General features: G+C 38.4%; 1 protein-coding gene across 2 annotated transcripts in view; it reads right to left on the bottom strand.

Moving 5' to 3' along the window:
* SACM1L (SAC1 like phosphatidylinositide phosphatase) overlaps positions 1–13,781 on the bottom strand; it is a 29,417-nt gene that overhangs the window by 11,265 nt on the left and 4,371 nt on the right. The window contains exons 2-7 of one of the 2 annotated variants that reach the window (XM_062509616.1): positions 10,021–10,118; positions 8,422–8,496; positions 6,403–6,530; positions 5,279–5,428; positions 3,956–4,015; positions 2,338–2,371 (exon numbers count right to left, since the gene is read on the bottom strand). In XM_062509616.1, the coding sequence (XP_062365600.1) occupies positions 2,338–2,371; positions 3,956–4,015; positions 5,279–5,428; positions 6,403–6,530; positions 8,422–8,496; positions 10,021–10,118 (545 nt within the window). Of the gene's footprint in view, positions 1–2,337; positions 2,372–3,955; positions 4,016–5,278; positions 5,429–6,402; positions 6,531–8,421; positions 8,497–10,020; positions 10,413–13,781 lie in introns of those variants that run through there. The other variant, XM_062509624.1, reaches the window with a different exon arrangement.

Raw genomic sequence — 13,781 nt, 5'->3', positions numbered from 1 at the left:
GGTCTTATGGTCCTCATTAAAAGTTAAGACTCCATCTCATCCATGATTTTATTAGACTTCCTTAACAGTTTCTTGCCCCATTGCTTTTAAAAATTAACAACTACTTAAAAAAATACTCCTTAATTTTTTTTCTAGGCTTTTAGAAGAGTAAATATCTTGAAGTATACATTTTGCTCCCATAAGTGCAACATACATCACATCTACAAATGCCAGAACTAACAGTAAAATAGAATGGCTTTCAAATCCACGTGAAGAAAAACAAAATGAACACGCACCAAGACTCCAGTGCAAGCTTCTCATACAAGAATGGTTTTCTGCCTGGCCTACACATCCAAAGTGCCAAATGCACCTGGGACTAAACAACAAACAGGGGCATTGACAACCAGCATTAGCTTTAGTCTTGTTTTGTGCTACCTATAGTGGCACTTACTTGGACTGCAGTAAGCTATGAAGTCTAATAGAGACCAGCATTCATGAAAAATTTACCTGAGTGAAAGATTCACCAGCTTGCATGCTTTGCCCCTAAAAAACTGAAACTTGACCACTTTAAAGCAAGCAAAAGATCAAGACAGCCAGCCAATTTTTAAATTAGTGTACTGCAGTCTTCTCTTTGAGGAATCTAGATACTTCATCTTGAGTGAAATTTAGGTTCTGTATCTATGACTCAAATGGGACATAAAGCAGCTGTGTCACACATAAGCACCTCAGCTGTGTTTAAGAACAGTGATTTCATACATGAGTCATCTTGATTTCTGTTTGTATTTATGCCAATAAATACATGCAAAAAACCCCCAAAAATATAATACAAATTGGCCTCATCCAGAATGCTCTCACAATTCATAAATCAAGGCTGAAGAAAATGAATTCCTCTTCTTTTCCTGGAAAATTCTTGCCAGGTCCTCCACCCTTTAATTCAACATTTGTACGGCCAACAGTATTCTGCAAGAAAGCTGCTCTTAGCTTCTTAGCAATCGTCAGCCTATTTTCTGGTGGCAATCTGTCCTCACTTCCACATATACAGATAAGGACAAGACAGAATTTACTGTTCTTTAGAAGGGCTTTGGTTTGGAGCAGTAAACGAAATATTAAACATAGTTTAGGGCTTCAGGGGATCAAAATCCCAACTATCCAAGTCCATTATTTCTCACCACTGCAAGACTACGAGAGACTAGTACACATACTTGAAAAATTCTATTTGGGTTTATACGGGGGGGGGAAGGGGGACCAAAAAACAGAACCTTTGGTATTATTGACATATCTACTACTAGCACTGTAACAGCTCTGCTGAGGGGTCTTCCTAGCATTTTTACTGCTAGAAATCCTGTTTCTTCAAATTCCTGAGTTCTCTAAGGTTTTGCTGTAATTCTAATTTTCTAATTTAACCAAACAGTACTTACGCTAATTATTTATAGAGTGAAAAAACAGGATGGAGGAAGGTGTTAATTGCAGTCTGTCAGTGGTTAATTGCAGTTTACCCAAAACCAGCAGGCTAAGGATTAGGGTGTTTAGATGGCTCCTTTTTGCTATCTTTCCTTTGTCTTTCTGCCTGCTCCCACAACATTTTTCATTAAGTGAAGTCACATGAAAGGACTGGAGATCCGCCAGCTGCTGACAGTCCTACCAGATCAACCAATTCCATCTGGAAGCCATTCCCTGCACACACCTGAGAGGCCTTTGCAATGAAGGAACAAAGCAGAACATGGCATAAGTTGTTCTGTCCAGTCTTGCCAGTCCTTTTCATGCAGTCAGTCCGGAAGCACCTACCTGGGACTTAATGTTGATCACACACTCCCTCCAGAAAGCATTCAGCTTCCTTGCAGCATTCATCCCTTCTCAGAAAAAAAAAACTTAGATTGCTTTGCTAAAAAGGGTGTTTCCCAAAGTATTGGTGCAGGAAAAGCAGCTGCCCAGGAGCCTTCAGCAGAACTTACCCTTTTATTCATCAACATCCATAAGCACTCCAAGTCAAAACTGTTCTCCCTTATTTTGTATCTAAAGTAAATGCATCCTTATAGCAAGATTAAAAAAAAAAGCTGATGGAAGAGCATTTGCTTATTAATCTTAACATTAATATTATTAATATTAATATTAACATTCCCACTGAAAAACAGTTATGCAAATCATGACTGTAAAATTAAATACATGAAGCCTTCAAAGCAGAACATTCAAGGGAGTTAACACACAAGTGGGCTATCAAACAATACGTAGCACCCATATATGAGCAAACTGTATCTGACAACGTGCTCTGTTATAATTGCAAGTGCAACAATAGAGCAGCTTCATTTTGCTAATGGACTACCCATATCCAGCACTCAGTTTTACAACACAAAAGGATACATCCATGCATCACTGGTGTAGCAAACCTATGGATCTGAAACACACAAATACATGTTAAAAATATTAAACACTAGTAGTCAAAAAGGTGAGTGACTATGCGTTGCCTGAGGATTTTTTGGTAGTTTTATGTATACTTTATATAATTCACTTTTTGTTTAGGATGAAACATTCTTTTCTGGGAAAAGAAGTTCAGGGAAAACAGCAACATATGTAATTCTTATCAGCAGGAGGAAAAAAGTGAAAGTCTAATCCTAATTAAGCAGCCTGGACAACAAACAAGCTGTTTTGTCCTCCCTATACCTAGCATTTACTCTCCTACAAACATGTCCGATATGAAGCAACACTTGCTGAAATCTTGTGACAGGGTGTCTTTGCTTTACCTCCATCGTAGGACATATGCAGAGAGAGTAGTTACAGAAGCCTTCAGTAAAGATGTATTTTTATGTGAATAATACTCAAAATGCTTGTTCCAGAGTTTTCCCTATCCTGTCATACCTGAATAACTTAATCTTTCAAGAAAACTTTAAAATTCAATACTAGAAGAAAAGTCCCACACCTCATTACCTAAAATGGCTCCTGCATCAAGCCAGCTGTAGCCAATGTGAGGGAAAGTGTAGCCTAAAAATATCAGTTATCTCCCTTTACAGCTTCTGTGTTTTGTTGCCTAGGTCTGTTTTCACTAGCCAGCCACACTTGGCTTTCCTTTGCTGGTCCCACCACAACTTCTCTCTCATTCCCCAAGTTTTAATTACAGAGCACTATGCAAACTTTACTCCCAGTCATGTGCCCCTGGAACATGCACGACAGCCCTTCTGTAATGAATTTCTTCACATTCCAGAAGCACTGCACAATCTAGCCTTTTGGAACAGTACTGTCTAATGTAACAGCACTTCTCCACAGGTTACCAAGGCAGAAATAGAAGCTGTGCGTCACTTGCTTTGATAAATGCAAAATACTGATGGAGAGAGGAGGTTGCTGTAGTGCAAAGCAATCCAAGGAGTTTAACAGACAGAGGATGTCTTGGGTAGGAAGGAGCTTAGAAAGTCTGGCCATTAAGGTGCCACAGCTGCAGCTCATGGTCATGCACTTTATTTGCTGGACTAAGTGAATTCAAAGGTTACACTGTGTTAAGTCTTCATTTGAAATAAACTGGAAGAATCTTAACTGTCAGTCTTACTCTTAATTACCAGCTTTATGATTTATTCACTAGGAAGATGGAATTTAAATTGCACTCACACATGATGTGAGACAGTCTTAGGAGAAAAGTGATGAACTGGACCTTGCCTATACCCAAAGACATAGCTAAACTTCAAAATGCTTGAGAAGCATATGCTGTTCAGTGTAATTTCCCCTTTGGTTTATATGAGTAGCTATTTTCACAACACATTATCTTCAAATACAGACACTTCCAAAAAATTAGCTTTCCAGAAGTACTACTGAGGACACTGACAAAGCTGCAAGTTTGAAAGCAGAAGACTCACTGTGCTAAACTAGATGATGATTAGCCACATTATACTAGATTCTGGCTATCTGAAAGAGACAGAATTACAAAAAGCTGTTTTGTACTTATAGCAAAAACAATATACTTATTGTTCTCTAATAATTATGAAGTGTTTACCTCTGGTTGAGCAATAAATTCTCTCAGAAGGTGTCCATTCCACACAAACCGTGGGTCTGCCTGCAGCAAGAAAAAAGTCAACATTCTTTTAGAGACTGTCAGTTCTGTTTAATTCAACATAAAGGCAGTATCATAGTATCTACACATCATGTAAGTTTAGGTGAACAGGTACAAATGGAGATGAAGTTCCCTTCTTCTATGAGTAGCCTTCACATCCTCAAAGAAATCCAAAAGATTGGAGACAGTTATTCTTTTAACTACTCTTAAGGGCGTGTCCTGACACTTCTAAACCATTAACAACTGAGCTGCAGAACATAATGCATTGGTGCCCCTACACTGGAGTTGTTTCCTTCTACCAGTAGTGTTAAAAGAACAACAAACACAAATAACAAACAAAAACACCCACACTCCATAGACCAGACTTCTGCCGCAGAGGCAAACTGGAGATGTTCAAAATTGCCACCATCCTTGTTATAAGCCATTATACTGCAGCCATGGGCATATGAAGTTACATTGCAATAATTTTAGCCGAGATCTGAATTTAATGGAAACTGATGCTTTTTTACTGTACTTTGTCTTTCAAACAACCTTCTGAAGTGACACAATTTTAAGGCAAACCAATCCTTTTGTGTCCTTGCTCTCCCTGGCAAGAGCACTGCCAGGGCAGCATTTGATGATGAAAAACAATCCCCAAATGTAAACAGCTTTTCCAGTATTAAAAACCAAACCAAATTTTAAAAAACTCATCAGTATAGACACAAGAGAATTTCAAGTTCAAATTGCATTTGGCTGCTGTCTTTAAGACAAAAGCAGCATACTAAATTTGTGCTTCACACAAAGAATTGGAATACTTTAGACAGAATACAACATCCCAACACTGACAGGCATAAAAACTGCAGTCCTATTCCAAGCTGTCCTGTAAAAGAATATGAACACAAGCACAATTTACTTCACTTTGGATTCCTTGCCCCCAATTCCAGGTCAAAGGAATTACTTGTTCTCTCAATTTGCCTGCTTAGCTCCTTTTTGTAATTAGAAGAGTTCAATATTAGAGGCAAAATTTAATTTATTTTGGATTTTTCAAAATCCATTAAAAATATACTTTAGGAAGTACTTCCAACTGCTGATCTGGAAGCATGACATTGGATCAGAACAGATCCCTAAAACCCTATGCTACTCACAAGCAATGAGACTTGTGGACCAGTGTGTTCAGACACAACCCCTAATAGCCTGGATAAAACACTGGCATAATTTAAACATCATCTGCATCAAACTGACTGGCAATTTGCAAGACACAGACACAAAGCAAACTCAAATCCTTACCCTCTCTAGAAGGCTCATCTCCTGGAACTCTGGGCTTGTGTTTGCCAGCCGTTGCAGAGTGTGTGTTAAGTCATAGGTTGTTGAGAAGTAAAACCCATCCACACTCAAGACATGGTTAAGCATTGATAAAAATACTTTATTGTCCTGCAACTGTTGAGATGAGCAAAGAACAGAAGAGCTGTCACATACTACTATCAAAATATTTTACTCTTGTAAGCTACCACTACTTTTTGAAGTAGAGATGAGATTAATTTTGCTAGTGCTCTAGCAATACATGACATCATCCAGAGATTACCACACAAGAAGGAAAGTATGAGAGTGCAATTCTAATGCCAGTTCACTGATAACTTGCAGTTAGCACACTACAACCAAATTCTGTGACAACAGTGGAGACCAAAGAACAATATTCCTGTGAGGAAAATAGCTACTGATATTAAAAGAATTCTAACAGCTTCCAAGCAAAAGGGAAGCTGTTAGTTTCCCTGAAAACCATTCAGCCAAAAAACCAAAAACAAGATGGCAAGACAAAATAATAGTTATAAATCTGTTTTCTGGTTCAAGTTCTAACTAACATCATTCCTCTCCTGAAAAAGCATCAGATTCCCTTCCAGCTCCATTGGTTAGACACCTGACCTGCTCTTTATCAATCCACTATACATCTGTTTTTAAAAAAATCTTCCACCAGTCACTCTCTCAAAAAAATAAGTCAATTCTTCCCTGCTGGGTAACTATGTAATTGAACAATTCCATAAAGAAAGCAAGACAGATAAGATGACAGCAACGCAGTTTACTGTAGAGGCTGTCAGAAAAGAGAAAAAGACTTAACAGAAGCATTAGGAAGGGTGTACCACCTTAATAGAAGCAAAAATGCACATCCAAAAACTAGAGATGATGTTCTACGTTGCACCATATGAGTTTATCATCTTGAATGCCACGATTTTATACACATCTATATACAAATATCAAAGCCATTCTACTAATGTGAACGAATCAGAAAAAAAGGTATTGTTCAAAGAGCTTCTAAAAAAAAAAAATAATTCAGAGCTTCATCAAATTAGGTCCTGTGGCAATGAGCGTTAATGTACCATCACATTCCTCCACACTCCCCTAATCGATGTACCTACCTGAATATCAGTTAAGTGCAGCATGGTCTTTTTGTAGGAGAGGATGTCAAAGTCTGTCGCTTTCCAGATTGCATGACTAAAAATCTCACCTACTTTTTTCTTTTTTGTTATTACAATAAGATATGTGCCTGTAAATCAGAAAGAACAATGTTTAAAAAAAAAAGAAAAAAAAAAAAAAAGAAGAGCTTCATGTATTAAGAAAAGCAGCCTGTACTCATACCAGAAAACTGAAACTAACAGGACTTTATGCTCTTAAGTGTAGCGAAAACACACAGGGCTGGAGCAAAAGCAAAATGTACTTGCTAAGCCACCAACTTTCCTGTGCTCAGAGATCTTGAGCTGCTCATTAAATTAAAGGAATTTTTAAACAAGTGGACAAGATAAAGTGTCAACTACTTATGATCAGAGACAGACTGAAAGTTTTCAGGTCTGCAAACTCAGAAAGAGGCCAATGCTCTTGTATGTGGTTTGAAAAGCACAGAGCAAGTCCGAAATACATGAAAGGAAGCATGCTTCAAAAGCCAAAAAGACTATTCAACTTATTATGCAAAAAATAGTCCTCCTAACAGAACAAAGAGATTTTGGGTTCTTTTAGCAATTTAAGACAGGAAATTTGCTATTTCCCTGGTTCCCTAAGTAATAAATGAAAAAACCCACCGCATAATCATGGACAGTTCACTCAGAGCAATTAATTTATACTTGCTGGTGAACACAACACAACCTTATTTTGAAGCATAGGGTATTTCAGTGTCATCTCATTTTTGAATAAGAAGTTTACTTTTAATACTGCAATAGGCAAAGAATATTGATATTTGTTAAAGATGCTGCATTGCTAGATAGTTTTACAGTTAACAGCAGTGAACTGCCTAATAACACTTAGCTAAACGTTTAATTTAACTGATAACATCTTTACTATGACAGCTGCATACTAATGCTCAGTACAAAGCTCTAGTGGGTAGAACGAAAAAAACCTGAAGCTTTTAAGAGACTTAACATATTCTATATTTTATTTAATATTCAGGCAGATGAACAATAGTCATTACCAAGCCTGTAAGTGGTGAAAATTCCCCTTTGGGGCAGTTCAGTTTTAAAACAGTCAGCACTCATCAAATCCCTAATACACATGTATCCATTACACTGCTCTTACTCTACAAGACCTACAACTCCTTAGAATATGGGCATAGAAAGTTCAGCAGTTTTAAGACCCTGTAGAAATCACTGCATTCAACACAATCACCCTTTGCCTCTGCTGGGAATACTGCAGTGAGTGATCTTTAAGCCTTTCTACATATGGGAATTTTATTCAGTATGTATGCTGCTTATTACATAATTTTTCAGAGTACTTCAGTCTCAAACTCTACTAGATTCTACAAAAAGGATTGTTGGAGTAACAATGCTTACTTTCTCAGAAGCTCATACTTTATACATATTCATAAGGCGATTCATGACAGTGGCTGCTTAGACCTAACCACAGAGACACTTAGAAAAACTGGACAACTTATTCTTACATTATCCTACAACTTCCTAAACTTAGAATTGTTCCAGCCTGCCATTACCCTCTTCATATTGGATTTTCTTCATATTTGCAGGGCAGTTGCAACACAGTCATTACTTGAACAGCTGCATTGACTTGTCTGTCATCCAGTCACTCTCAGCAATTTGTGTACCATGATTATCAATCAAGATTGACTGTTGCATCAAATCCCGCAGCTAAGATTAAAATAGTTACAAAGAAAAAGTAGATGAGGTGCTTTGCGCTCATTTGAAATGCATTCCTTATAACTAAAACAACTGACAGTTAACCCTACCTTTAGAGTATCTCCTGGTTTAAGAGTTACACAAACATTCATGATAAAGTAGATTTGGATGCCTCCATCCTCTAGAAACCACAAAGAAAGTCTATCATACTAATGGAAGTGCAACCTCAGATACTCGTAAATACTATTTTTGCCTTTAAAGCTTCTTTAGCAATCTATTTTGTCTAAGTATTTTTAAAGAGCACAGTTGTGTTCTCCTTACCTGCCACCAATCTGATTGTTCCCAAAATACCAAATATAGGCCTTGTAACAGCTGAAGGGGGAACATCTTTTTTAACTGAAAAGCAGAAGAAAAGAACATCAGAATTTCAGACTGCTTCTTTCATGGCTGTATTGGAACACTACTAGAACTAGGTCTCTCCAGCCTTCCTGGGTAAATCAACTTTTGCTACAGTGTTAAGTATAAGAAACAAAGCATCACAATTTCAAAGCCTGTTGGAGCTTTGGGAGGATGATCTGGGATTGTACCCCACTTTCTAACCAATTTTTCACATGTAATCATTCAATTGAATAAATTCAAGCTTATTTACATGATCGTATAGCAAGCAGACTCTTCAATAATGTGTTGTCCTGCTAGCTTCCCGAAGCTTTGTTTTGAAGCCATCAAGACAAAGGACAACCAAACCATAAGTGCTTGTGCCTCCCAGATCTCTGGTTCTTCTGAACCTTGGTCTATGTCTGTCTCAGATGACCTAAGCTCTCTGCAAAACTACCAACAGCAGCATACATGTGGCAAGGGACACAGTATTCCAAACAACATACCAAGAGATCCAAAAAGTATCCAAATACCAATTAAAAGTCTTAGTACGTGTTAATTTCATTTACTTACACTTCTAAAACAAAAGAAGGGATATTAGAAAAATCTGAAAAACCCCAAAGCACCCCCCAGAATGAAGCATTTTCCCAGAACTCAGAAAACTGAGAAAGGTAACCCTTGAATCTTCCATTGTTTTAAATACCTTGCAGGTTCATCTGATAAAAGAGCAGTAATGAGAGAGATGTAGACTGACAAAATACTTGCGATAACTATCTTGTCTGTTTTGAAGGAGAAATTGAACTAATATACTATGATGCCAAAAGTATCAGTGGGATGGGCACACTGCTCTTACATGAAGTATAGAAGAAGCTTAATAAAAGAGAGAGAATGACTGCTTTTATATTACTATTACCGTAGCATTTCTGTCTGTTTGGGGATCAGTAGTACTATGGTACCAAACTCTTGAAGAATCAAAAGGGAAGCCTCCCAATGCCTTCATTTTATTGCTATTGAGAGTTTTGTTTAATATTTTTAAAAAAATGTAACTAAAATTTTCAATCAAGAGGCTTAAGACTATTCCCATTGACATTTGAACCTGGATTTGCAACACAGAATGAAAATTTATAGTACGGGTTTTTTTTAGCATTGCTATTTCTGGAGGCTTTATGAAAAGTCAGGTTTCAGTTTTATACAGAAGACAGCACTGGGACAATTTGCAAAAGCTGCAGAACCCGTGTTCAATCCTTTCCCTGTTTGATCTTGAACTTCTACCACCAACCCCAACTAGCCTGAATGAGTCAGCTTCCCCTGTTGTGATGGACAGTCTTACCAGGCAAGCACTATCATCAAACCCACAGCCAAAAGGCATTTGAAGCAAAGCTCTGCAGATCAGAGTACAAAGCATTGTTTTAAACTGTAACTAAAAATAAAAACAATTATGTCAGTATCATCTCAGTAAGGTTCTGAAGATCTTGGACTCCTAGAATAAAACAGACAAAAAGGACAGAGAAGACTGTACTGAGAAATACTGGTGAGGAGAGTCACCTGTAAGAGTGACTTCTGTGGAGACTCTGTCAATGGCAAGCACATCATCTGCTCCGTCATCACAGGCTTCCACATAGAACTTCTCTGGCGTTGTATGCCTTTAAGGGAATAGAGAGGAAAAAGGAATTAGCTTAGCAAAACTTATTTGGGTTTGTTTATTCTCACCACCTGAAGACAGAGCAATCAATTTTACACATTATTTCAGCTGCAAAATAACAAAATTCTCACTGGATTGCTTCCCAACACCCACTGATGTTGACAGTGTAAGAAAAAAAAAAGAAAAAAAGAAAAAAAAAAAGAAAAAAAAGGGGAAAAAAAAGGAAAAAGAAGGAAAAAAAACCCCAAGTCCAGCATGGGGTCAGAATTTTAAAATTTTTGTTCTGGTAACAGGGTAGGTATTTTTAGGCTCCTTCTCCCTAAATAGATCTTGCATTTCTATGCATCTTCTATTTTTTTAATCTTTCAGAAAGCTGAATTAGAATCCTAATTTAGATCAGAGCAATCTGATGGCCAGGTTTTGGGTGGGTGGGGGGGAGGGCCTACAGAACTGTCTCCTGTGAGAAGCTGCTGGAAGCTTCCTGGGTCTGACAGAGCCAATGCCAGCCTGCTCCAAGACAGACCCACTACTGGCCAAGGCACAACAGTGACAGTGGCAGCACCTCTGGGATAACATATTTAAGAAGGGGAAAGTGCTCAGCACAACACCAACTACAGAAGGACAAAGTGAGAATGTGTGACAGAAACAACCCTGCAGACCAAGGTCAGTGCAGAATGAGGGGCAGCAAGTGCTCCAGGAGCTGGAGCAGAGATTCCCCTGCAGCCCCTGGTGAAAGCCAGTGAGGCAAAGTTGTCCCTCTGCAGCCCCATGGAGGACCATGACAGAGCAGAGATCCACCTGCAGCCCTTGGAGGGCCACAACAGAGCAGGGTGATGCTGGTTAGAACAGGGTGCTAATAACACTAGTGTTGTGGGTTTGAGCCTCATACGTGCCATTCACTTAATAAATGAACTTGATGATCCTTGTGGGTCCCTTCTAACTCAGAATATTCTGTGATACTGTGAGGCTGTGACCTCATAGGAAGCCTGTGCTGGAACAAGCTCCTGGCAGGACTTACGACCCTGCTGGGAAACCATGCTAGAACAGCCTATTCCTGAAGGACTGCACCCTGTGGAAGGGACCCACACTAGAATAGTTCATGAAGAACGGCAATCTGTGGGAAGGACTCACTGTGGACAGGTTTGTGGAGAATCATCTCTGGGATAGGTACCCCATGCTGGAGCAGGAGAATGAATCCTTCCACTGGGAAAGCAGCAGCAAAGTGTGATGAACTGACCACAAACCCTACTCCCAATCTCCCCGTGTTGCTGGGGGAGACAAAGGAAGTAGATAAAATTAGAAGTGGAGTAGACATGGGTAAGAAGGGAGGGGTGAGAGGAAGGTGCTAGGATTTAGATTTATTTCTCATTATCCTACCCCAATTTGACTTAATAAATTAAAACTAATTTCCCCAAGTCAACTCTATTTAGCCAGTGAATATAATAGCTGAGTGATCTCTCCTTGCCCTTATCTTGACCCAAGAGCTTGTTCTTTTTATTTTCTCTCCCCTATCCATGTGCAGAGGGGCGTGATATAGAGTCACTCCAGTGGGCACCCAGGATCAACTCATCACACTTAAAAACTCTTAAAAAGAGGTTTAGAAGACCCCATTTTCCACACACTTAAAGCAGAGCCAACTTCAAAGTTTATTCAACTTCTAAGGTAAACTCTGTTTCTCAGGGTGCCTTTTGAATCTCCTGAAGGATGGTGATTCCACAACCTCACTGGGAAATTAGAAGAAAGCCAGAGGAGAACAAATACTGAACTGAAAAAATCCATCAACCAACTGTAAAATAGTTAAGTGTTCATCAGATAATTTAACTTGCAGGAAAATGAGTCTATGGGTTCTAAAATGGGAAACATATCTACAATATTTCCTTCATAAATCAGCATCTTTAAATCTTTCATGCACACATATTAAATGCTTACTCTTTGAAAACAGAAACACGAGAGTAAGAAATACAAACATGCTGTTCATTGAACGCTGAAGCCTTAAAACACCTACTTTGCTTTCATTGCTTTTGTTTTTGATGAAGTGAACATGTGCACCCCCAGCTCCTTAGGGGAGTTTCACAGCAATAATGGGAGCTGTTTTTATGACAAAAAAGCTAAAAAGTCCACACAGAACAGGGGCAGGACAAGCTTAAAAACATCTACAAACCCTCACTTTGTTAAAGAATCTTAAAAAAAAAGAAGAGGATATACTATATAAGACGTAGTCAGAAACCTACTGCTAACTGGCAGGAAGTAGCAGGAGGCATTTTTTCCATAAGAGAAAGCTGCAACTTATCTTCCATTGGTTTAGGTGAACACTTGTTGGGCTGTCACTTGATACACAAGATTCCAGCTAAAACAAATGGGAAGAGATTCTATGAAGTTTAATATTGAACCTGTGGTGCCATTAACACAGATACTTATAGATTTATCTGAGCATCTCAAGCAAAATAAGTTGAAAAAATAGGTTAACTTATCAGGTTGTAAACAAAGTGTTGAGAACTACAGTTTCAGTTTTTGAATACTCTGTATGAAGAGCACAACATGGACAGGACATCTACACTTATTGTACAGAGCACAAAAAGCATTTCCATCAATGACCAGGATTTTTAAAAGCTGCTCCTTACATTATAAAGTCCAATATGGCCATGACACTACTACAGCCTCAGAATAACAGAGTCACATTCTAATTGTTTAAAGCCTGTTTTCAACCGAGAAGAAGTTTACAAATCTCAAATAACTGTCATATAAACAAATTGTTATTCTTGCACGTGGTAAAGAAAACATTTCTCCCTGAAAAAACAAGAAGTCTTTTATCTCAATATCCCCAAACTGAAAAGAAAACAGAGAATTAGGGCTGCCACTGCAAATGATGCTTGGTCTCTCAATGTGTATCGTATGCCCTGGTTTGCTAGATCAGATCCCAGCATTTCTCTCTCTCAAATCCTAGACCACATTGTTTCCTGCCACTAACATTACCCTTTTAACAATTTTATCATCTGCGTTTCCTCTTACACAATGCCTATAGTTTAAGCAAAGCTAGAAATTTATGTTTCACATTTCTTTGAAGTCCTCCTTCCTATGGTCCTCTCTAGGACCAAATTTAGTGACAAAAGTGTCATGGAAAATGTAAGGCAAATCATCCCTGTTTTCAGCTAAATGGACCAAAAAGGACCAGAAGCTTGCAGCAGTCTGAAACAGAAATGTTGTTGACTCTGGAGTGAGGGGGGGAAACACAGGAAATGAACTTATCCATCTACAAAGTTGACAGAACTTAAACAAAATACTGTTGGGATTACCTTCAAAAACTGCCTTAAAGATAGCTGTGCAACACAAACTGGAAAGCCTAAGGCCCCGGCAAGATACTAAATTTGTACTTCAGAAGAAGTGGGATAATTAGTGCTCCACAAAATTTTCAACAGAAAGACATTTCACTTAGTCCTTGCTTCATTTGTACCAGAAGCTCAATGTTTCCTAAATTAAATATTGTTGAGGAAGAGGCTAAGACTCAAAGCACTACCAGCCCAAGTGCTGATTTACAACTTCACCAATTACCAAAACTAGGCTTATAGTCTCATTCACACTTAGAAAACCTTTTCTATCATGAAATTGCTAAAGTCAAGATGACTGCCTCTCACTTGTCTTTCAGAAAGTAAGCTGATGAACACTG

The sequence above is a fragment of the Cinclus cinclus genome, chromosome 1 (genome assembly GCF_963662255.1).
Source record: "Cinclus cinclus chromosome 1, bCinCin1.1, whole genome shotgun sequence".
NCBI classification, from domain to species: Eukaryota; Metazoa; Chordata; class Aves; order Passeriformes; family Cinclidae; genus Cinclus; species Cinclus cinclus.
Note: the sequence above shows the minus strand (reverse complement) of the source record. Positions and strands in the feature narration are given on the sequence as shown.